Here is a 26,174-nt window from a genome sequence, read left to right as displayed (position 1 = left end):
CTGCTGTCGCCCACCAAGCCGGAGTGGCAATGTTGCTGTCACTCCTGCGGCCAGAGCAGGGGTAGAGGACATCACGGCGGCCTCTACGGCATCCAGAGGTGCTCGAGGGATGTGTCACGAAACCAGGGAGCTGCAGTCTTCTTGCCTTTCGGGGCCATGTCTTCTTTGCAGCAGTCCTGAGATGGAAGCACTGAGAGATGTGCGCGTGGCTGCACTTGCATGATGACGTGGCAAAGTGACGGCGTAGCGGGCAAATCGGAGCCCGCCCACCATCAAAGTAGTGTGTTTCCCGGGAATGCACGATTAATGAGGCAGGATTGGGCCTATACTGCATGAAAAGCCGCCATTGCAGCGCACTTAATGCAAATCTGGGACGATTCCGCACATAGTCTTGCAGCTTTTACTCCTTCAATTACTTACCCAATTTCCTTTTGAAAGTTATTGTTGAATCTGCTTCCACCACCCATTCAGAGCATTCTAGCTTATAACAACTCACTGCGTTAAAATTGTTTTCTCATTTTCCCCATGGCTCTTACACTAGTTATCTTATATCTATGTCCTTTGTTCACTGACAAAACCCTTCATAATTCTGAAATCTCCATTAAAATCTCCCCTTAACCTTCTCTGCTGTAAGAACACCCTTAATGTCACCATTAGCACATCCTTTAGCTAATATAACCACCGTCAATACCCCTTTGACCTTTTGTTTATGACATCTTTGGCAATCTCTCCTTTGTCCCCACCTATCACTGGCCTTCTAACCAGCTTCACCTGTCCAACCGCCCTTAAACAGCTTATATTTCACCACATTACTATTTCTCTTTAGTTCTGATGAAGAGTCATACGGACTCGAAACGTTAACTCTGTCTTTCTCTCCACAGATGCTGTCAGACCTGCTGAGTTTTTTCCAACAATTTTTGTTTTTGTTGGTAATACCACTGCTTGTTTTAGCCGCTCACCTTATTAATTTGCCGGTTGTTCAACGAGAGCCTGAAACAAAAGTAAATTTAAGAAGACACATATCGCAGTCAGCAAGGTGCAGACTGAATCATGGACGCTGACTGTACAGAGGCTCGGTGCGCATGTGCTGACCCGTTGAAAGAATTCTCCAATTTATCTCACTCCTCTCCAGCCGCCGCCCTCTGCCCCCTCCCTCCCACTCCCCCCAAAGCCCTGCCTGTTATTTTTTCTCCTTCATTTGAATAAATATCCAGTCTGGCGCAGCAGAAGTGAGGTGAAGAGTGAGACAGGAGTTTCAATCAAAAAAAGGAAGTAGATACCCCACAATCACAGCTAAAATCTTCACCGATACAACAAATTATTTCATCTGACTGCCTTTTTATGCAAACGTTATTCTAACTGAAATATTTCAACTCTGCTCTGCCTGAAGTGATTATGCCCTAGTTTATCACCGTCTATGGCACAACACCCATCTGCCACAAAATTGTTTTTGTAGCTATAATATAACACGGTTAACGCATTCCTGCTAAATCCAATTACAGGTGGAGTTACATGTATAGCTGCAAAAAAATAAAAAATCACAAGTAGTTAAACTTGACAGCATCTTTCCAATTATGGGAGCTTTTTGCAGGAAGTGCGGCTTACGCTGGCAATTCTCAGCTTATCCTCCACCCCAAGGTCTTCATTATTATCCATAACATTTCCAGCTCTGTTCAGTTGCCATCTGGATAACGTGCTCTGTGCTCTCCACTCAGCTCCATTGTTAATCAACCCGGAGAGTCGACCCTTCGCCGAGAGTTCCTACGCTTGCAGCAGGAGAATACGAAACGCTCAGCGCCCCAGCAGCAACAGCAGGTGCTCCAGCAACAGCTGCAGGAGCAGGAGAAGTACAAGCAGCAGCTACTGGCCGAGCGGCAGAAGCGGATCAACCAGCAGAAGGAGCAGAGGAGGTGGCTGGAAGATGTAAGCGTTTTCTTTTCAAAGATTTGCCATTCACATTTGTTTCTGTTTCACCCCCCGCCCCCCCACTGGGGAGATCGTCTTCCTCCCTGTTTCATTATTGCAGCCAAATCGTGGAGCATAAACCTGGCGTGGACAACTTTGGCTGAATGGCCCCGTTTCTGTGCTGTGCATCCTATCTAGTCCTATGCAACCGGGGGTTCCGCAATACATTCTCACCTCCAGCTTTGCAACATTTCCTTCCCAACATTGCTCATTCGCAGCTCAGAGAGTTAAACGAGGAGCTAAAAGTTCTTTGCCCTACGTTGTGGTCGGTTACCATTAACTGTTTCTGCATGTGTGCGATACGTCCATTGGATGTAAGATAGAAACTCCTTCAGAAGGAAACTAAAACACAGAAAACATCAAAACTATTTTCTAACTAATCTTTTTTTGTTCAAAAATAGCCATTTTATAAACTGCTAAGGATTTTACAAGCTCTCAGGAGATCATATGAAGTGAGAGTCATATTTAGTTATGCAGTTCTTTACCTTAGTGTGAGGATGCTCAGTGATAGGGACAGGTTCTTTCCTGGTGAGAGGAGACCGGGGCTTGTGTGGAGGGACAACAACTACTGGACTATCCTGCAGCAGCAACCAGTCCTGGGTGAAGTGGACTCTCCACTCAGATTGTCCAGTGTCTGGTCTTATAACCTTGCGAAAATGTAGGTATATAAACACCCGATGATCACCAAATGTGAGCAGGATTGACAATATTTGCACATTGTAGTGAAGCAAAGATTGGGACAAGAGGGTTCTGTGCAGTGAAGTGTTGAGGAACTGCGGTAAACATACCAGCAGTGATATTCCCTGAGCCTCCATATCCAAATTTATGTTATTCTCTTGGGCCTCAGCAGTTAGGGGGAATATTGGGTCACAGTACCTACTATCAATCTGCAAACAACTTCATATAGCACACTCCTTGTCCCCATGTTCACGGGTACTTTGAAAAACAATCAGAGGAGAGCAGTGTCCATGTATCAATACGACATACTATTTTTCTGTTGTATAACTGACATTATTAATGTGCTACAACAAAAACAGAAAATGCTGGAAAAGCTCAGCAGGTCTGACAGCATCTGTGGAGAGAGAAACAGAGTTAACGTTTCGAGTCCGTATGATCCTTCTTCAGAGCTACTGTTACTGTTTGCTGTTACTAATGTGCTGTCAGCTAATGATGTCTGAACAATCTGATAGCTGAGAGTGAAATCTCCATCAGTAGTATTGACATGACAGGCAATCCAGGCAAACTGTTCACAATGGCAAAGGACTCAATGTGATGGAACGCAAGTTAAACATTAGAAAGTTAGGATTAGAAGGGAAGCCGGGTGGAATGTTTTAAACAGAAAGGTAATGAAGTTGTGACTCTGTTACCTGAAAGACATTATTTAAGAAGACAGCAACTTACTTTATAGGTCAATGTTCTGGGGATTACCATTGACAAGCTGCCTGACTGGACCAGCCATATAAATACTGTGGCTACAAGAAATTGGGAATTCTGCAGAGACCTCCTGACTCCCCAAAGCCTATCCACCATCTACAAGGACAAATCATGAGTGTGATGGAATATTCTCCACTTGCCTTGATGAGTGCAGCTTCCACAACACTCAAGAACCTTAACGCCATCCAGGACAAACCATGTTTGATAGGCCTCCACCTTAAACATTCACTCCCTCTACCACCGACACACAGTGGCAGCAGCGTGTACCATCTACAAGATCATATACTGTAACAAATTGCCAAGGCTCCTTCGGCAGCACCTTCCAAACCTGGACCTCTACACTTAGAAGGACAAAGGCAGCAGATGCATAGGAACACCACCACCTGCAAGATCCCCTCCAAGTCACGCACCATCCTGACCTGGAGCTATATCACCGTTGCTTCACTGTCACTGGGTCAAAATCCTGGAACTCCCTTCCTAACAGCACCGTGGGTGTATCTATACCACATGGACTGCAGCGGTTCAAGAAGGCAGCTCACCACCACCTTCTCAAGGGCAATTAGGGATGGGCAATAAAATCTGGCCTTTCCAGCGATGCCTGCATCTTATGAAAGAATTTTGAAATTAAAATTGGATACAGTTTAGGAGGGAGGACAAAATGTTGAGTGCTTGGTATTGATCTACAAAAAAAAAAAGATTTGTTTGGATCTAATGGTATTTATGCATTCTTAAAAATTCTGAAGAAGCAATTGCCCTCATAAGTTGAGCTTTTACAATGGAAGGAGAGCCTGGATGTGTAACAACAGAGACATTTTGCATACATATGAAGATATAGGGACGAAATGGTTATATACAACATTGACCAGGACATCTTGATTAAAGTGCAATGTGTTTGAAGGCTGAAGCGATCTTCCTTATTTTCTTCTGTTCTTTTGAATTTCCAGTGTTGTACAATACCTGATTCTGTAAAGTCACTTAATACATCTCAGAAACAATAAGTTGAATGTGGACAGTCATTCTTTTATTTTACAAATCCCAGAATTCTGGGACACTGCTCCTGTCCCAGAGAGCTCCTCTACAGGAGAATCGGGCGTGGAGCAAATGCACTTGAATGGTGGCATTCCCCATTTTCTGGTTATTAAAATAAGCCACTGAATCTCCAATGAGCAAGTCTTAGACGATGCAGTTTGGCCCTATAATAACTGTCTATTTGCATTAGATATATTGGCCTAAATTTTCCGGTCCTGCCATCGGGAATCATCGTAAGCGGGACGAAAAATTTAAGGGACTAGCAAAAGGGTCAATAAGTTCAGGTAGGAATCTCCAGTCCCACGGTGGATGGACCAGTAGAAGTATAAGAAGGGAACAGTTTTCCCTTTAAATAGATGTCTTAAGCTGTCATAATTGTCATGAAGCTATTAATGTATATAATATTTTGGAAAATGTTTTTCTTTTAAAATAGAGGTTTAGTCTGTAGATGTGTCTTAATTGGATTAAAGCCAGCCAGTCTGGGTGTTTTGATGTGTACTAGTTTTGATATGTAAGTGAGAGAGCGTGCTTTTGCATTTTTTGAATAGAGCATTCAAGAAATGGGTTGAAAGCTGACGCATTTGTAGCAGATACCAAGCAATATGTTCATATCACTAATGAAGTTGGTGCTATGAAAGGGGTTTCATTGTTAGAGAGGTTTAGTTCAGAGGCTGTTGATACAATGAGAATTAACATTCAATGGGGCTGGTAGGTATAACTTCAGTAGTTTTCGGGTGTGCAGAGCAGAGGCAATGTGAGATCAAAAGGCAGCTGCAAGCCTCCAACTGGCTCCATAGGAACCAAAGTGAAAGAACCTAATTTTGAATTTGTAAGGTGAAAATACTTTGCCTGGTGTTTGGTTACACCTATGGGTTGCTGTTGCCTTAATGGAGATTAGTTTGGGAATTTGTTAAAAGTTATGATGGTAGTAATTTGAAGCCATGTGCATATATTTTAACATGTGTAAATGAATAAAATGTTTCAATTAGTTTAATGTAAAGCCTCGAGAACCAATGGTCTGATTCCTGAATTTAGAGTCGCATCTCAAACATATAACATTTAAAATTATAGGTTATGACAGTTGTTTAGAGTTTCCTCTGGGATTTTTAAATAACTCCATTTTACCAACTGCATCGGTCATAACATAATCAATCCGCTATGCCTCACTAACATAGTTGCTAACGCTCCAGTTATTCTATATGAAACTTCTTTCCTCGGTGTTCAAGCATAAGATTGCACATGGTTTTCTCCCTTACGAGCACAGAGGTAGCACTGCTGGGTAACTGGAAATAATTTTGGCAGTGTGCGATGGTGTAGAATGGACAATATTGATTGAGCACCCATTACGCATCTATCCTGAGTACTCTTCCCATCAACTTCAATCAGGAGAGATCTATAACAGGCAGCTGAATCTTGCACTATTGCCAAAGTCCAAATCACCCCCCCCCACCATTGCGTTGGTCCATATGTGCATGATCTATGCGATCTTTTATTTTCCATGGAAGTCATATCTGACTGGTAAAATTAATCAGCTAGACTCAGGTTTTCCGTCAATTGTCATTTCTGCACTGACTTGCACAGCACCACAAGAGGGAACAGGAACTGCGAAAACAGCAGGAATGTGGGAAGAAAAAACCAGAGCTGAAGGAGAGGCACAGAAAAGAACAGAAGAGTGGAGGAGAAGAAGAAATGAGATGGGCAGAGGAGGAAAGGTGGAAGATAGTGGAAGGGAAAAGGAAAGCTGAGAAGAAACAGGTATGCACTTATCTATTGGGATACTGAGCGCTCTGAATTTAGTCACTTTAAAGGGTGAATTATAGCACTAAGCTTTGCAATGGATATCAGCAGGCTTTATCAGCAACTCCATTTCAAGGCACTGTTGTAATGTTTTGTTGTGCTCATTGGTTCTCATGAAACACTTTTTTTTAAAGTACTTGCATTTAAATAGCACCTTTCACACCTTCACAATGTCCCAAAGTACATAACAGCCAAGTATTTTTGAAACAGAGTCGGTGCTGTAATGTCGGAAATGCAGCAACTGTTTTGCACACAGCAAGCTCCCACAAATAGGAATGTTATAACCACCATATAACCTGTTTAATCATGTTTTTCTTCATTAAGTATTGCCTTGGAATCTTTGTATCCACCTGAGAGGGCAAGAAGGGCCTCTTTTTAATATCTCATTCTCAAAGGCAGTGTAGCACTCCTGCAGCACTGCATTGAAAATTTTAGGTTTAATGAGCAAGTCTCTAAAGTTGGATTTGAACCTGCCACCTTCTGGACTCAGAACACAAGCAGGCTGCCACTGAGTTACAGTGACACTCATGCTTTAGTGACCATCACCATAATGATCTTGAGTTTGAGTATTCTCAAAACTGCTTTTCAGATAGGCTGAAGTTCAACGTAAACTTTCTAAAGCAGGTTTTGGATATCTACTTTCAATTAGCTCCAATTTCTGCCATTGAAATGAGCACAAATGACAGGGAAAGAGAAAATATTCTGGATTTTGCAATGGTCTATATTTCTGAATGATTAATTGGAGGGTTCAAGGGAGATTTTATATGCCTCTGTGGGAATCATGTGTAACCATTTAAAGAGAACTTGTCAAATATATTTCTCTAGCAAGACACTTGTTAATCTCCCCATTAATTCTGAACTGATGTGACATAACTTACCTACCTGCAGATGGAAGGCCTACCAGAAACCCGGCTGAGTGAAAGCTCCAAAGCGATGGATGTACCTCAGCTGCAGGTACGCAAACACAGTTTGCTAACTTTACCATTATATTTTCACACGGTTTATTCTCTGGATCTTGCTGGGCATCTGCTGCGTGGGAGAAAAGCCTTGTCAGTCCCAGATACAAGGAACATACAAACACAGCCTGTTGTAGATATTGTGGTGTCTTAAAGTGGACCATACAATTTGCGCACAACATTTTAAACTGCATTCTAATTCCTAAATGGAATAGGTGCAGTATTCCCATGATGCTTTGTGAGCTACTAGCAGGATTTTAATTTGCTAGGATAAAAAGCTAGTTCCTGGCGGGAAATGTAATATTGCATATTAGTGATGAGTCGAACATAACCTTATGGGCAGAATTTTGCCCTTGATGGGCAGCCGATCCCCGCCACCATTTTGAGTGGGCGGGCCAATTAAGGCCTGCCCAGCGGGTTGCCTGATGGGAAGCGCTATGCACTTCCTGTGCGGGAGGGGAGGGATTCCCTACCCCCCAACTCGCTGATGGAAAATTCTGGCCTATAGCTGACACCATGCAATGGACATTGGAATAGTTCTAAACCCTGGTCTAACAAATAGACAAACATTGATGGTGTCTTTCAATTATTTCATATGCAAGATCTTTGGAACTGTGTCAAATCTGGTATAGTTGTGAATTGAATTACATAATTTTACAGCACATAGTATCATCTAGTTTCATTAACATAGCCTTTTATTCCTTTCTCATGCACTGAGCTAGCTCCCTCTTAAAAGCATCTATGCCATTTGTCTCAACTACTCCATGTGGTAGCGAATCCCACATTCTGACCATTCTCTCAAGAAAGAAGTTTATCCTGAATTTATTTTTTGGATTTATTCATAACTACCTTATAGTTATGGTCTCTAGTTTGTAACTCACTTGTGCTTAACTTGACTATCTGATCAAACTGCTCCATAATTTTAAAGCCATTCAGGAAATTAGCAACAAACATTGAGCACATGGGTACAAGGAAGGAGTGTAATTTGAAAGGGAAAAAAGGGAAAATTGAGACCATTGGAAGAGCGACGAACTGTGATCATATAAGAATATGAAGAAAAGAGACAAGGCATCAAGGAGGAAAATAAGATGAAGAGCAGGACTGGAGTGACAAACAGGATCAGGAGGACAGTGACTTGTACCCAACATTGGCGCAATTTGAATTCAATAAAAATCTGGAATTAAAAATCTGATGATGACCATGAAACCATTGCCGATTGTCATAAAAACCCACCTGGTTCACTGATGTCCTTTAGGGAAGTAAATCTGCCATCCTTACCAGGTCTGGCCTACGTGTGGCCCCAGGCACATAGCAATGTGGTTGACTCTTAAAAGTGCCCTCTAAACAAGGGCAAATAGGGATGGGCAGTAAATGCTGGCCTAGCCAACGATGCCCACATTCCATGAACGAATCAAAAAAACTCGGTTTACCCCCTGTAAACAAGAAACCAGATGACTTACAGCAAGTTAATTCCTCACAAAAGGCAGGGATCTAAAGAGCAGCATCAGAAACACAAAAGTGCTGCTCTCAATTATACCATCACGTTGGCATAGAACATGGATACACATTTAGGGCAGGATCTTCCAGTCGGCGAGCGGGGGCGGGGCCTGCTCTCCGAAGCGTAAAATGACGCGGGATGATGTAGGGTGGAACTCCTGACGTCACCCCACGTCATTTCCATTTTCAGGTCGGCAGGGGCACAGCGGAGTCAGCTGTGCGCCCGCCGACCCGTCAACGGCCTATTGAGGCCAATAAAAAACTAATTAAGGTCGTTAATGGACCTGCCCGTCCAACCTTTAAGGTTGGCGGGCAGGCCGGGAGCCCAGGTGGGCTTCGGAAAAAGCATGAAACCTCATCCACAGGCGGGATGAGGTTTCATGAGGGTATTTAAATTTTTAAGAAAGGTTTCGATAAAACTTATGGACATGTCCCAACTCATGTGACAATGTCACATGAGGGGACATGGCAGGGAAAATTTTTTAACGTGTTTCTTAAAAGTTTTAAATCAGAGCTGATCTCCCTGAGGCAGCACTTAGCACTCCCGGCTGAGGGAATCCGACCCCCCCCCACCACCCCACCCTACCCCCCCTCCACCCACCTGCACAGGGAGCACATAGCGCTTCCTGGTGGACATCATGCTGGGCGGGCCTTAATTGGCCTGCCCACGTAAAATGGCAGCACGCCCCCGATCGGGTGCACCGATCGGAGGCGCGCCCACCCACCCGTGCCCACTCCTGCTCTACCACCACCCCGTGGGTGGGGGGGGGAGAATTTTTCCCTTAATTATTGTTTGCTCCATGTTAGTGGCATTAACCAGGCACCAGAACACAAGAAATCAGGAAGACATTGCTAATGGAATTTGGAGTATTTACAATAGAGGATAATGACAAGCTGATGTCATATGTCACATCTTCCATCATTGACTCTTTCAACTGGAGCTAACTACTGCATCCCCCCAATCCCCTGTTCAGTCCTTTTATATTTTTCCTTTGCCTCGAAAGCTGGTTACGCTATAAAACAATCTTTGGAACAGATTTGAGCACTTCCAAAGCGGAACCAAGGAACCTCAGCTTGTCCGCTCTGGTCACATTTATTGGATGACAGGGAATTTTTATTAATTTGATACTAAGCTTAAACATCCCCGTTAAAATCATTCGATCCAGTTAAAAGATACCAGATGCGATCGGATAATTTATTTGGAGGTATGTTAGTAAGTAAAAAAAATTTAACTGGTCTGGAAATTGAAAAAAAAAACGGGACTGCACAGACATCCAAACCCCTAAAATGGAGGGTAGGAAGCAAATGTAGAAACATGAGCCATATTGGGTAAAGACAAACGTGAGGTGTTCCTTTCCCACCCCTAAAACAGGTGTTTGTCACTTTGGATATACAAATAAAGGGCAAAATGCTTGCTTGACATCCCTTCTCCTGAAGCAGCCAGCACTCTTGTCCTCTACACATATGGAGACCATGGGGAATCACCTGCAGCAAGGAAGGTTTCTCCCCCTCCACATCATCACGCACACACTCCTGAGTATCTGGCCTTTTTCTTCGCAAGGTTATTTTTCCCCCATTATACCCGACATTGGTACAACAAAAGAAGTTGGGGAGGCTGAACTGCTAACAGCCCAGTGCCATTTCAGTTGCGTGTGGAGATTTCCCCAGAAATAGTGGAAGAGAAGTCAAAGAAACTCGTTGGAGCAAATTTTCCGAAAGGGAAAATCACGTGGCGGAAGAAGTCGGTACAGAGAAACAGGTGGAAAATAAAGAGTAAGGATTGTGGAGGTGGGGGTGGGGGGGGGTGGAGAGGATAAAGTGGTTGCAGTGTGGAGGGAATCAAAAGGAAAGCAGAGATGAGAAAGGAAATAGAACGTATGAAAGACAGAATGATTAAGGGCTATGCTTTGTCAAAATCACAGGAACAAATTAGAACCTGCCTGCCAATGATGCCTGAGTGCTTCAAGAGGATGTAATCCTTAACAAAGGGCTGTGAACTCAATTCCTCATATCATATAAGATAATTGGCAAAAGAGCCAGAAATGAATGAGAAGAATTTTATGCAGTAAGCTATGGTGATCTGGAATGCACTGCCTGAAAGGGTAACGGAAGCAGACCCAATAGTAACAATCAGAAGAAAATTGGATATATACTTGAAAGGAAAAATTGGCAGGGCAATGGGGTCGAGCAGGGTAGAGTGGGACTAATTGGATAGTTCTTTTGAAGAACCAGCACAGCTAGGCACGGTGGGCAAAATAGTTTTCTTCTGTGCTGCATCTTGTTTTTCTACCAGCTCCAGTGCCTCAATCTCCTTTTTATAGTCTAGAGTCCAGAAATATTCGCACTATTCCAAAGGGCTGGATTTTACAGGGCGCCATGGACCCCCTGTCCCCCACCCCCTAGCTAAAAGGTTTGGGGGAGCCTTCCCACTATCCCAATGACTGCCCCACAGCAGTTTAACACTATGAGCAGCACTAATTGCTTTAAAGTGAAAGTTCTGCCCCTTTCTCGGGAGTAAGTCCTGCCATGGAGAGCTGTCGGCCAATCAGGTGGCTGGAAGCTCTGTAGTCCAGCAGCACCAACCGAGAGCGATGGCTGGAACTACAGGCAGTCCCACCCCGCTTAGGAGCCCAGGTAAGTCCAGGACTGAGGGTCTCAGCAAGAAGAACGAGGGGCTTGGGGGGGTCAAGAGACCAGGGAGAAGGTTAAAGGCGGAGGATGACCTTGAAGGGGGGTGGCTCTGATGCACCCAGGGGACCTGAAAAGGAGGTCCCCCCTTGCACCCCACCCCCCCCCCCCAACCCCCCCACCTCACCCACAACACATGTCCGCGCACAATTAAAACTGCCAGGCTTGCTGCATGCCACAGATAAAATTCCTGGTGGGGGTGGGGGGTGCGGGGGGTGGAGAAATGAGAACCTTAAGTGGCCACCAATTGTCCCCCTAAGGGCCTCAATAGGCCCAAGGATGGCAGGGGTGCACAACACCTTCCCTGCTCCCCGTAAAATTTCGGGCAGCTCAGGGGCAGTGGGTAGGCCAGCAGGAAGACCGGCTGCTAGATTTGACGTGCAATCGCCCTGCTGTCACACAGACCAGCGAGGAAAGATAGAATGCAGCCCCAAGTGTGGCCTAATCAATGGCCCATACAGAGTAAGCCTAACCTCCTCTGCTTTTCGATCCTATCCCTTGAGAAATGAACTCCAGTGCTTGGTTTGCTGGTTTTTTTTATGACCGTATTAACATGTATTGGTATTTTTAGTGAGGTGTGCATTTGTATAAACAGAACCCTCAGTCCCTCAACCCTACTTACACTTATTTTCCAAAGAGTATGTGACTTTTTTATTATTCCGACCAAATTATACTACCTCACGCTTGTCGATATCAAAGTTAACTTACCGATTACACAACTATTCCACAAGTTTATTAATGCCTTCCTGTATTTCTCTCACAGTCCTCTCCTGCATTGAATATACTCCCAATGTGGTGGCATTTTCAAATTTTGAAATTGTCCTTCCAATTCCTGAATCCAGGTTGTTTATCTAAATGGTGAACAACAGTGGCCCTCGCACCAAACGAAAGCAGAAAATGCTGGAAAAACTCGGCAGGTCTGGCAGCATCTGTAGAGAGAAAAACAGAGGCCAGAATTTTGCAGTCCGTGTGCAGGGGGCAGGCCCAACACGACAACGTGTAAAATGCTGCGAGATGACGTCGGGCGTCCCAATGTCATCACACGTCATTTTGATCTTTCGTTCAATGGGCGTGCGCTGGAGGCGGCTGCGTGCCCACCAAACTGTCAACAGCCTATTAAGGCCACAAAAAAGTAATCAAGCTTATTAACAACGCTGCCCATCCAACCTTAAGGTGGGCGGGGGGCAGGCGAAGAGCCCAAGCGGCCTTCACGTTTTTCAGGAAACCTCATCCACGGGCGGGATGAGGTTTCCTGAAGGTTTTGTAAAATAATTTAATAAATTTTGCTACACTCACAAACATGTCCCCGCTCATGTGACATTGTCACATGAGGGGGCATGTTTAAATAATTTTTTACTTTTATTTATAACAACATTTTCTTAATCAACTTAATCTCCCTGAGGCAGCGCTGTGCCTCAGAGAGATTGCTGCGGTCTTCCACGAGCACGCGCGAAAGAGCGCAGGCCCCGACTCTCCCCTCTCCCCTCGCCCGCACAGGCCGCGCGTTACGCTGGGGGGGTGAGCCTTAATTGGCCTGCCCACGTAAAATGGCGGCACACAGCCAATCGCAGGCAGGGATTGGCTCTGCTTCCGCCCCACCGCCCACTCCTGCCCAGCCCGCCAGACATCGGTAAGATTCAGCCCAGAGTTAATGTTTCGAGTCCGCATGACCCTTCTTCAGAGCTGAGCTTCAGAGCGGAATTGCGGTCAGAGGCCAAAGGGCACAGCCCTCGAACTGAATGGCTTGCTAGGCCATTTCAGAGGGCAGGTAAGAATCAATCACATCGCTGTGGGTCTGGAGTCACATGTAGGCCCAGACCAGGTAAGGACGGCAGATGTCCTTCCCTAAAGGACATTGGTGAACCAGATGGATTTTTACGACAATCAATGATAGCTTCATGGTCACCATTACTGGGACTAGCTTTTCAATTCCAGATTTTATTAACTGGATTTAAACTCCACCAGTTTGATTCTGAACTCATGTCCCCAGATCATTAGCCCGGGTCTCTGGATTACTAGCCCAGCAACATTACCGCTACACCACCGTCTCCCCGTGTGTATATATCTGTCTGTCAGTCAGTCAGAACTATTCTTTTCTCATTTTTATATATATATATATATGTGTATTATTTCCTGTTCTATTTCTTCCCTAATTTCTATTAACATGTGTAAGCAATTCACCAGGACAAGGGTTATTATTCTGTCTATGTTTGAGTGGTTTGTCCATTATCTTGCCCCTTTCTCTCTTAAATGTCTATGGGCAGGATTTTTAGTTCGGTGGACGCCCGCAATCGCCGGGCCAGGGAGGGGCTGGGGAACGGGCCCCTGACTGCAATTGGCCCCCGCCCGCGATTCCATGCTGGCTGGCCAATTAACAGCCAGGAGGAGGGCGAGCGCTAGGGTCAGCCTTGGGGGGAAGCACAGAACAAAAGCTCCCTGAAGGCGGAGAGCTGCCTCAGGGAGCTGAAGGATTTAAATGCAAAAAAATAAAGATTTTAAAAACCGGGGGAAAATGCCCACGCGTCAGAATCAGTCATCGGAACATATGCACGGTGAAAATTCTGTCCAAACACTTTTTATTTTTTTGTTAATTAATATCGGAAACCTCATCCTGAAAAATCCCGATTCGCCCACCCACCAGCCAACCATATCATTGGACGGGCGACGAAAAATCTCAGTAAATTACTACTTTAATGGCCTTAATAGGCCTCTTAATCGTCGACGGGTGCATTTCTGACTCTCACGCGCTTCTGCGAGCTGAAATATTGCGCCAATGCGCGATGACGTAGGGATGCTCACCTGACGTCATCACCTGCTATTTCACGCTCGAGCGGGTTGAGCGCGTGCCTGCACTCCGGGCAAAAAATCCCGCCCTACATCTTTTTTGTTCTCTTCCAATGTCATGTCCACCATATTAGTCTCCCCGGCAAATATCAAGGCCCAGTAATTAATTAATATTCCTGCCATTTTGTCAGTGTGACCTGGGAGTGGGCATCTCTTAGTCGCCTAACCCTCATCCTGATGTTTCTTTTGTCGTTTATAAGTCACTAGCGTTACTGTTTCTTTTTCTATCCCTTGATAATTTAATATTGCAGTTTCTCTTTGCCTTCTGAGTTGTTTTTTTGGTCTGTATTCAGATCCTCTCTTGGGTTTCCATTGTTTCATAAGCTTTGCGGTCTTCAAAACATCTCAAACTGAGCTCAAAAGCCATCCTGTTACCCATGCTCCACAGCACTTCACTTCAGGATTTAGATTCCATCTTCAAGCGTTTAACAAGCTAAAAGTCCAAGTTCACTCCTGGTCCCTTTCGCCTTTGCAGAGCTAAGGAACAGGTGCAAACTGGTCCACCTCACTCATAACCACGGCCCATAGGCAAATGACATCAAATTCCAACTAGGAAACCTCTGACTGGGCCCAAATTAGCCCATGCAACTGCCACCTCCTTCTGTTTTAGAAAAGCCATCTGGTCCATAGCAAATCCACTTCAAACAATTAAAATTGTAAATGTGGAATGTTATTGCTGAATGAAATTTTTCATGCTGCAATAACAAAGTTTGCCTTCTTCAGAGTCTTACCGAGCACTTTGGCCTACCATCTATTTAGGGTGCAGATAAACAAATGGGAACAGGTGGTGGCTTAGCTTTACCACATACTAAACTGAGCAAGATAGCCCCTGGGCATCCTGTACCTCCATACCATGAACCCACAAACGGAGGTAAAACAAGCCCCTGCACCCCTGCTTTAAAAAGGCCCATGGACTTACAGGTAAGTACACTGTCATGATGCAGGTGTTTGAAGTGGAATGCTTCTTAACTACTCTTCCTTTCAGCCATTGTATTCGGTCCCCATTGTAAACTCTTTTCCCAAACTAGTAACTCCATCCCTCTCCCTGGCAACAGTTTGAGGCTAAGCCAGTCTGTTCACAACCTCAGTGCCACATTTGATCCTGAGGTGAGCTTCCGACCTCTTGTTCATGTCATTTCTAAGACCCCTTATTTCCACCTCCGTAACAATGCTCGACTTCGCCCCTTTCTCAGTTCACCTGCTGCTGAACCCCTCATCCATGCCTTCTTAATGCTGAGTCTCAAATATTCCAATACACTTCCCCTGGTCTCCCACATCTTACCCTCCGTAATCATAAGGTCATCCAAAACTCTGCTGCCTGTGTCTTAACTCGCAGCAAGTCCAGTTCCCCTATCAGTCCCATGCTCGCTGACCTACATTGGTTCCCGGTCAAGCAATATCTTGGTCTTAAAATTCTCATCCCTCCTGGCCTTTGCTCTCCCTATCTTTGACATCTCCAGCCCCACAACTCTCTGAGATATCTGCACTTCGCTAATCCTGGCCTCTTGTGCATCCCCAATTTATGTGCTCCACCATTGATGGCAGTACCTTCATTTGCCTAAGCCCCAAGTTCTAGAATTCCTACCTCTCTGCCTCACGTTCCTCCTTTAAGGCACTCCTTAAAGCCTTCTCTTTGACCAAGTGTTTGGTCGTTTGACCTCATGTCTCCTTATATGGCGTGGTGTCATACTTTGTTTTGTAATGTTCCTGTGAGGCATCTTGGAACATTTTATTACTTACAAGGTGCTATACAAATATAATTTGTTGTTGTTAGATCTCTCCAAAATACTTCCATCATTGCCCAGGTGAAATGGTCAGATAAGCCAGCTCCTCCTTGCCCTGCCACAGTCAGGGACACTCGGAGGCACCTGAGGACAGCAGGGACTAACTCACCTGGCAACTGTTCTTAGCAGTGTGGAGAAGCACCTTGCTTCTCCTCAAAACTGCGCGCTGATGGTATGCAAAAAAACCATAGATGATGAATCAAGGCTATGGAGGGAGATCAGAACAGTGAGATTAGTTATGTTCTGCTGCATCAAAGGACCAGTGCAGAAAGTATGGTTGAATGCCCTCCTTCTGTGCTGCTAAGTGCTTCATACATTTCATTTACAGCATACAAAAGGTGGGTTGGGGGGGGGGGGGGGGGGGGGGGGGGGGTGTGGAAGGGGAGAGGTGCATTAGGAGGAAATCCTGTAAAAATGCAAAATTCCCGGCTGAAATACAAATTATACCCTGTTAATACAGAGAAGTAAGTATATCTGTATGATTGTATGATAAGCGCAGGTTTGAAAAGAGAATTGGATAAAACCTTCATAAAACAGGACTCCAATTCCTTTATTTTGCATGGATTTCTAACAGGGTGACAGAATTCTCTTAACTTCCCTCATTGGGAACATGGCTCCCAATAAAACCGTGGGCTACGTCTGTCAGACAAGACATTCTGGAAAGGACTGAGGAAGGCACTTATTCATTGAGGAAGTGCTGTCAATGGCTGATGCATGAAAATTCCACAACTGACTATAAACTTCAACAGAAAGAGCCCAGAAACCTGCCTGTGTTTCCATTCATGCACCCCATGCACGCCCCCCCAGCCCTCCCCACACCCAGCTCCACAACCCCCACCCCCACAACCCTGCAGCCCACCTCCAACTTTAATAGATTTCACAAACTGCCATTAGGTCTCCAGTTATACCAAATGCAAGGAACCAGACACCTTCCCTTTCAGCTATGGGGATCACGGATCTCCAGCCTCCAATGGACCTTGAATGGAGCTGCACTGGAAAGTAAGGCAAATAGAGGGCCTCCCGTACTAGCCTCCTGGGATCCATTGTGACAATGTAGAAGTGTTGCAAATAATAGAGATAAATAGGGAGCCTTGGTTCAATGGAGCCTAAATTGAATCGAGACCATTGAAGCAAATCCAACCAATCCAATAAAATCATTCTTCTCACCATCAGCAATATGCAAAATCACTCACTTCTATGTTCCTGTCTGCTATTAGAAAACAAACCTCAGTTCATGAAAGCCTATAGTGACTTATGTCCAGCTGTGGTGTGCGATCAACATGACAGATCTTTGCAAAGTTGGGGACCTTGATTTGCATTTGTCTCAACTTTAAGCTAATTAAGGTCAAAGACCACCGAGGTTCCATTATGAGATAGGAGACAATTGAGATTCTAAAGGGATATGTAATTACATTAATTTTGTTTCCCTGTTTTGCAAACGAAAAGGTTGTGTCCTTAGCCAATTGAATATTCTCAGGCTTTTTGTACTTGTAAGGCAATCTTTCGACATTTCAATACATTCGAATAAGTTAATAATCCTTTGAGAATGGAATTGTCTTTTCAGATTACATAGTAATGTATTATGTAGCAGTGATGCTGCCTCTCAATAACATATCTGTTTAATGGCTTAGTTGGCCTGGTGCTCTTAATTTAACTTTCTTTTCATTAGAAATTTGGAACTCTCACAAATGGCAGTCGATGCTCGAACAATCATTAATTCTAAATCTGAAATTGACAGACTTTTGTTAATCAAAGGTATTAAGTGATATGAAGCAAAGGCAAGCATATGGAGTTAGATCACAGATCATCTATGATGTCATTGAATGGCAGAACAGATTTGAGGGGCTAAATGGCCTTATCCTGTCCCTATGATCCTATGTCTCTTCCCCACACCCTCACTATTACACACTGTTCAGAGAGAAAGATTGTTACCACATGACCTATTTGCAGACACCTGTCTTGGTTGGTGACTGGGAAGTGTTTGGGATTGTGATTTTTTTCTCTCCTCATGAGAAGGAACAAGCCTAAATTGGCAGGGGCACAACATTTTGCAAATTATCAAAAGTGGAATTGTAGGTTAATAAAGCCACACTAAGTGCAAAAAAAAGCACTGGGGTTTATTTTCTAGAGAGACAGATTCCAAAAGCAGGTACCACACTTGGAGTACTGTACATTGCTCTGGTCTCCAAATTATGTCATGGGTGTAGAAAGACCAGAGAGAGCGCAAGAAAGATTTACAAGGATGATACTAGAACTGAGGGAACAACGATCAGGCTGGGGCTCATTTCTCTGGAAAAGAGAAGACTAAGGCCGGGATTTTCTGTGCCCGCCAACGTTCGGGCATGTTCGGGCGTGAGCGAACAATATGGCGAGAAGGTCAAAAGCCAGTTTCACGACATCGTGAAACCAGTTTGCGATCATCCGCTCCACCCGCCGATGGTGGGCCACGTTCCCTGCATCAAACGTTGGGAACCTCATTGTAATACATCAGCATCATTATAAGGCCTGCCCGCCAGACTCATCTGCCCTTAGTGGATCGTCCACTCACATCGGCGGGAAAACATGCCAATGTGTTTCACAACAGCATATATTAGGTGCATGCTTGGCAGACTGCATTTCGCTCGGGACTTCAAGGTTTGTTTGCCTCCCTTGCTTTGGTCAGCACTCACAGTCATCAGCTCCAGGCTTCACAAACAGCACCGCACCACTTTTAGGGGGGCTCATGGGTAGGTGTCTACCTACCAGATCAGCCACATGTGGGTGGCTTTTCAGTGGCCGCAGGGCCAGATCTTGTTTGGGGAAGGGGGAAGAGTAGCCTCAGGTGACAGAAGAGGCTGCAGGGTGAGAGGTGTACTGGGGAAGGAGGGTATCCCAGGGTGTGTGTGGGGCACATGTTAATTTGTGCAAGTGGCCTCAAGATGGCGAGGGCCGAGGAGGCAGTCTCCAGAGGAGATGAGGCCAGATGGACATGTGAGAGTATGTCTGTGAGAAGGATGTCCCTTGAGCTGGCAGTGAGATGCCAGTGAATGTGCGATGGCCTTGTGAGTTTAGAGTGATGAGATGGTTGTCATACCCTAGCAGCACGGATGAGGTCATTCATCCTCTTTCTACATTGGATGGCCAACCTCTTCTGTGCAACATTGGCTCTGATCATCACTGCCATCACCTACCAAGCTGGAGTGGCAATATAGCTGCCTCTCCTGCGGCCAGAGCATGGGTAGAGGACATCACAGTGGGCTTGCACAGTATCCAAAAGGTGATTGAGGGCAGCAGTCTTCTTGCCTTTCAGGGCCCTGTCTTTTTTGTTGCTGTCCTGGAAGCACTGAGTGCGCCTGTACTTTAAATATGGTGTCTGGCGTGATGAAGCGGCGAGGTGATGGCGTGGCAGGAAAATGAGATCCCATCCACCAAGGAAAGGGCGTGTTTCCCGGGAATGCATAAGTAATGCAGCGGGTTTGGGACGATACGTCGTGAAAACCTGCCATTGCACCTGGTAGGTAAAACGTGCAACTCTGGGACGATTCCGCCCTAAGAGATGACATGACAAAAGTCTTGAAAATTATGTAGGGGATTGATAGAATAGATAGCAATGCAGCATCAGCTGTTGTTATTTATCTGTGTGTGGTGGTCACCCGCATCACTCACCTTCCCCTCTCACCAACCTCACCACCAATACTTTACATCTTCCCTAAATATTCCTTTATGTGTCTGCTTAATCGCCTCAAGTTTCCACTAAAAGGGGGATTCCAGAACCATAAATACAAGAGATCAACTAATGAATCCAATAAGAAATTCAGGAGTGACTCCTTTAGCCAAAGGGTGATTCGAACTCACTACCACAAATTGTAGTTAAGTAAAATAGTGCCGATGCATTTATGGGAAGATAAACACATGGAGGAAAAGGAAATAGATTATGCCAACAGGGTGAAGTGAAGAAGGGGTAGGAGGCAGTTCGTTTAACTCATGTTGGCCCAATGGAAAAAATACCTTGTAAAGTGTATACGGTTACAATTTTTACATTATTGTTCGGTTTATCCATTAACAGTTTTGACTTATTAAAACTCTACTGTCAATTACATATATTGATAATTCAAGAGATCTATTCTTGTGATCAACTGCGAGAGAAAAACCGATAAAAATAAGTAATTAAGCAAAGTAAAAGGTTATTTTTAATGCCGTTATCCTAAATCAAAATTCCAAGAATTGGTGCTATCCATAGTGTAAGATAATGTAATGTAAGATTTGACCTTTATATGTGATCTTTGATTTTCCAAGTGGTACACCTAAGTGACCAAAAGGGATTAAAAAGTACTTGGTGACCCCTACTGCATATTAATTATAGGTCGCAGAATGACTCATTTGGAACGATGAGACAAGCAGGAGAATAATCCAACTGGCAAGTTACCAGACAAAGATGAATGAACTATGAATAAGAGAATGCCTATTGTGGCAGACCTCCAGGGTGAAATTAGTGGAGATTAAATAAATATGAACATTGGAAAAGTGAAATGGGAGAGCCATCTGCATTGGGCGACTCCCAGAGTCAGACTTTACACCTAACAGAAGCCAGGTCTGGTCATCACCTTCTCAATTTACCTCCCAATCAATCATACTCCTCATGTATAGTGGCAAACTAAAATTTTCTTATCACTTTCTAAGTTAACCCTTTGAATTCTGCACATGCTTTTTGCACATTTCCAAATAATGTGTAGCTCCTATTGTATTGCTCCTACAAAAATGGCTCTACATCTGAAGATGCTAAAGTGGAACTAGAGAAACGTACAGAGCCGTTGAACATTGTGTCAGGATGAACGAAGTTCGTCAGTTAAATAAAAGACTTGATGTACTGCTGACGCTCGAGAAATGCAAAGCCAAAGCAAACTTTTGATCCAAATTTGAAATTCAGTGTGGCAAATCACTTCCTATTCCGTTGTCGAGATTTCCTTATCCAATGCATCAGTTAAGTGGAAAATCATCTTCCAAGCATAATACCTCCTACAATTATTTAATTTGTATGCTGAGCATGTTGAATGTGGACAGCCTGCTACCACATTTGACCTGGAAACAGCAGCAGATTTAAGAGGTCTAACCATCTTGGGGAAATTATGTATGTGTGCCTCCTCATCTACTTTGATTGAATGGCTCAGTGGCTAAGTAGGCTGTGACACAAGAATTCTTGAATTGCCTGGTTTATAGGTTATTTCAGGAATATTGATCCGACTATATTCCTGGTCCAAGCAGTTTTGTTCTGATCCTGAGGCAATTTCCTGGAAACTGGATTTAACTACATTTATCACTGTGGTGCAGAACTGCTGGTGCAACCCTCAAAACAAATGCTAATACCTAACTGTTGGATGTTAACAGCGAAAGAAGCATTTTTAAGAAATAATTTTGAAGGAAGCATTTTATTTGAAAGCGCAGAGAGTTCCAAGGCGGAAGGGTTAGAAATAGCAAATCTGATTGGTTAAAGCTTATGTAAGGTCACTATCACTTTGGGGAAAGCGTTAGCCTTAAGCGGTATCTCTGTTGTAAAGAAGCCGATTAGAAGAAACAAAAGAGAAAGTCTTGTATTTATAAAGCACTTTTCATGACCACAGAACATCCCAAAGTGCTTTACAGCCAACAAAGTACTTTTAAAGTATCGGCACCTTTATAACGTAGGAAACATTTCTTTAATAGCTTTAGGGTGAAAGGGGAAAGGTTTAGGGGGAACATTAGGGGGAACTTCTTCACTCAGAGGGTGGTGAGAGTGTGGAACGAGCTGCCATCTGACGCGGTAAATACGGGCTCACTCTTAAGTTTTAAGAATGAATTGGATAGATACATGGATGGGAGAGGTCTGGAGGGTTATGGACTGGGTGCAGGTCAATGGGATTAGCGGAATAATATTTCGGCACAGACTAGAAGGGCCGAATGGCCTGTTTTCTGTGCTGTAGTGTTCTATGGTTCTAATGGCTGGTGGCATTATGGTAAATACCTATAAAGCTGAATACCCAAGTGGAGTCCCTACACATGCATGAGGAGCCAAATGGCTTTCTTCTGTGCTGTATCAGCTTATGGTGCCTTACTTTCCCTCAAATGGCAGCACACCCTATTCTAATATGGACTGTAGGGCTTATAAGATCTTTCTACCTGAAATATGGTTCTGAAAGTTTTATTATAAAACGCTATCACATTTGTTTAGCCTCTGTGTATGCAATAACCTTACCCGCATCCTAGCCTAGTTGCGTGCTGAAGTTTCTCTCTGCGCACAATGTGATGAAGTTTATTTCTCAGCCACCGTGTTCTATATCAAATAAATTTGGTTAGTTTTTAATTTTAGAGATTCGGACTATCATGATCTGATTTTTCATCAGGACTAATGGGCAATCATATAGATAATGCCCCATAACTGGTAGAATCTTAGCTTGGGCACACAGATAAAGCTGTGTCCCTGGTGACAGAGAAATACCCGACTATCCAATTTGGGGCAATATCTAGACAGATTAGAAACTTGGAAATCTAGTTCTCTTGGAATAATAGAAGTCAGAAAAATATAAATAAAAGGACTGGAACACGGGGCTGATTTTCATATGGGAATCACACAGGACAGGAGGGCCATTCAGCCCATCGTGCCTGTGCCAGCTCTTTGAAAGTGTTATCCAATTCATCTCTCTCCCCTGCTCTTTCCCAATAGCCATGCAAATGTTTTCTTTTCAAATATGTATTCAGTTTCCATTTTAAAGTTACTATTAAATCTGCTTCCATTGCGCTTTCAAGCGCTGTATTACAGAACACAACGACTCAGATTTAAAATAAAGAACCGGGGGAAATAAGGAAAACATTTACCCTGTGTCCTCTAGTTATCGACCTTCCTGCCAGTGGAAATAGTTTCTCCCTATCTCCCTATCAAAACCCTTCATAGATTTGGACACTTATACTATCAGTTTCTTTAAGAGCTGCTAGTGTTACACTAAGCATCCATAGAACTGAATACCCAAATGGTCCCTTCCCCTTTAACCTCTTCTCTAAGGAGAATAATTTAAGTTTCTCTGGTTAGAAATTCAAACTGGGCAGCTTCTACAATGGGCAAACAAACCACTCTCCCAGATAAGTGCCCAAGCAGTGAAAGTGAAAATTGCCTCTATTTACTGTCATTAGACTGACAGAGACACAGCTTCACTCATCTGGTGAAATCAGAGCTGGCTTAATCTTGTTGTGCCTCTCTAACACATCTCAGTGAGAGTCAATAGGGCCTTTGGAGAGAAGAACGATTTGCCATGTTTTAACCTGGACCAAATTGGGTTGAGATCATAGAAGCAACCACAGTTTGGTAGTGTCAGTTCCAAGGGGACACAATTCAAGAGACTGAAAAGGAGAGAAAAAAACACTTTTTAATGTCTTTCGGTGAGGGTCAACTGTAACTGTATCTGATCTGACTATATAGGAATACTCAAATAGGGTGCTAATGCTCCTGTTCAGTTTGGTAGACGCTCCCCCAAAAGGTAGCATAATAAAAGGTAGAATAATGCTTCTTCCCCCTTTTCCCATTGCAAGTTCCCAGTATCGTGGGAATCTGGCTGATCACTGAAGGAGAGTGAGATTGCTATTTCGGGGAAGGGGACGGCTATGGTAGTGTTTGATTACTTGCATTTTTCACAGTCTACCTCCCATGTGTGCATTCAGGGAAACTTCTGAATGGGAAAAATTGCCACTCCATGTTACGTGGGACTTAAATGTTTCTAAAAATCATTGTCGTATATAAGGTTTTAAGACTTAATTATTTTCTCGTTTATATGAAAAAGTTAATCCTTATTTTTATTTGCTTATCTTTTGTTTGCACCTGCTCAATATTAATATTAAGATGCTATCTCCACAGGATCTGAACCTGAAAGTATATAGAGGCAACCTTTCCAGCTCTGTTTCCTTAACTGATATGGTCCTGATTCCAACATCTCCTGGACAAGATGAAGTATTCTGGGGCAACGAAGAGGCACCTCCCAAGGTATGGTTATTGAAACACCCCCTACTTTGTTGCTCTGAGGTCTAAAACATCCTCAGCACAACTTTGAAGGCTTATTTGCTTTTTTTACCTAAGCCGTGGAGTTTGTCAGCTCATTTTATGCTTACTTGGAGTCACGCCACTTCATCTGTTAGATGGCGCAGCAAACTACATGTTGAGTATGTACATGCGCAGTGCATAACATTCTTCCCTGCAGCTCATTAACATCTATGGAAGGCTGTTCCCAATCTACTGAAGCAGATAGTTTGTATGTTGCACATTGATGGAAACAAAATGCTTTTCCATATTCTCCCTTATATATTTTGCTGTAAACGCCCTTTGCTTTTAAAGCGAACTTGCCACGAACCCATGCTATTAGCTCAGTGACCAACTTAGACAGTGACAGGGAATTCAGTTGGCTAGAGATGAGTCTTGCCTCCCTGAAAAGCACTGTTACAATTCAGAACTTGGCCTTAGCGTCGAGAGCATTTTGTATGCGCACAAGAATATCATGCTGGGCGTACGGGCGTGTGCCTGACACACCCGAGCGTAAAATGACGCAGGATGATGTCGGGTGTGTGTCCTGACGTCATCACGCAGTCTCGTGATATTTCGTGGCCCATTAAGGCACTTATTAATTCAGGCCATTAGTAATGGCCTATTAAGACCATTAACAACCTCATTAACTTGAAATTTACGCTACCCGTCCAACCTCATGGTTGGCGGACAGGCGAAAAGGTCAAGCAGCCTTATGCTTTTTAGCAAACCTCATCCACGAGTGGGATGAGGTTTCCTAAAGCTAATGCACATTAAATAAAAACTTTATTTTGGAATTAGAAACATGTCCCATTTCATGTGACAGAGTCACATGAGGGGACGTGTTTTATGAATTTTCTACTGTCTTTATTAGTTTTTTTGAAAAAGCGCATCAATCTCCCTGAGGCAGCTCCGTGCTTCAGGGGTATTGAAGCGTTCTCTCGCGCGCATGCACAAACTGCGCGCTAGGCCCAGCTCTCCCTCTTCCCCCCAACCCCACCGCCCGCACAGGCAGCGCTCAGCACTACCGCTCTCGATCCACGCAGGGCGGGCCTTAATTATCCCGCCCGCATGAAATCGCGGTGCGGAGCCGATCACGGGCAGCGGTCAGCTTCCTGCCTGCCCCCGCCCACCCCCGCTGAGCCCGCCCGATGAGGGAAAAATTTTGGCCATTGCCTGTGCAGGCAGCGTTTTCACTTTTGATTGAGGTGAATTTGTCTTAACAGCTTTACCACACACCATAGGCTGGATTACACACTGAGGGTGGACAAGGTGAGGCTAAACCTGTGGAGGTTGGCCTCCAATTGGCACAGGGGACCCAGGAAGAAGTCTTCCCCCACCCCTGCTCAAACACCTTTCACTGATCAGTAGCTCGCAGGGTTAAAGTCACCAGGCTACACGTTGGGCCTCTTCCACCCCATCACCTTTTAAATTGGAGCACTGATGGGATAAGGCCCTGAATTTAGCATTAATTGCCCACTTGTGGGCCTCAGTTCTCCCAGATGTTGCCCTCCTTACCCGATGCCGCCCCGCCACCTGTAAAATTGTGGAAGAGCGGGTTACGTCATCCTAATTTACAGATCCACCTACCTGTTTTCTCACCCGTGGGTGGCCCACAAAATGCAGCCCCATGGTGGCTGAACTTCTCTCAGTTCAGGATTCAGTAGGGGTGAGGCATTAAACTTCTACTGCCGCACTTTAGAACTGTATTCCAAAATTCTAAATGGTACCCTAAAATCTAAATCCTTTCTTAAATCCATCTGAATGAGATTTCAACTCCTGTTACTCTAATGAAATTTTGCCCCACAGTATCTGTGTGGCTGGAGTTTCAATGGGCCAAACCCTCCTGGCAAAGTAATGATTTGTTAATGCTGCACACCGTTATTAATGCGCACATTGGCCAGCACGTTCAGGAGATTAAGAGATACAGGGTGAGTTGCATACCTCCAGAGTTTGCTCGCTGATTTACAATGCTGCACTGTTAATGTCAAATAAATGGCATTTTATTCTTTGACTTCCATTATTTTTAGCAACTTGTTGAATTTTCATATTAAATTTCCCATTAAACTTGGTGCAGAAAGTTAAGGCTTATTAACTAGTAACCTTTTAACAACATGACAGTTGTTAATGGAATGCCAATCCACCTATCTAGCCCAGACGGTG

The 26,174-nt window shown here is 44.2% G+C and overlaps 1 protein-coding gene across 7 annotated transcripts in view; it reads left to right on the top strand.

Annotated features, from left to right (window-relative positions):
- Positions 1–26,174, top strand: part of LOC144684002 (mitogen-activated protein kinase kinase kinase kinase 4) — a 287,637-nt gene that overhangs the window by 160,175 nt on the left and 101,288 nt on the right. For 5 of the 7 annotated variants that reach the window (XM_078547670.1, XM_078547666.1, XM_078547667.1 and 2 more), the window contains 4 exons: positions 1,716–1,923; positions 6,010–6,183; positions 7,114–7,179; positions 23,853–23,978. In XM_078547670.1, coding sequence (XP_078403796.1) covers positions 1,716–1,923; positions 6,010–6,183; positions 7,114–7,179; positions 23,853–23,978 — 574 coding nt within the window. The remainder of the gene's footprint in view (positions 1–1,715; positions 1,924–6,009; positions 6,184–7,113; positions 7,180–23,852; positions 23,979–26,174) is intronic. The other 2 variants (XM_078547672.1, XM_078547671.1) reach the window with 1 other exon arrangement.

The sequence above is a fragment of the Cetorhinus maximus genome, chromosome 8, assembly GCF_964194155.1.
Source record: "Cetorhinus maximus chromosome 8, sCetMax3.hap1.1, whole genome shotgun sequence".
Taxonomy (NCBI): domain Eukaryota; kingdom Metazoa; phylum Chordata; class Chondrichthyes; order Lamniformes; family Cetorhinidae; genus Cetorhinus; species Cetorhinus maximus.
The sequence above is the reverse complement of the archived record's forward strand: the minus strand, read 5'-3'. Positions and strand labels throughout refer to the sequence as shown.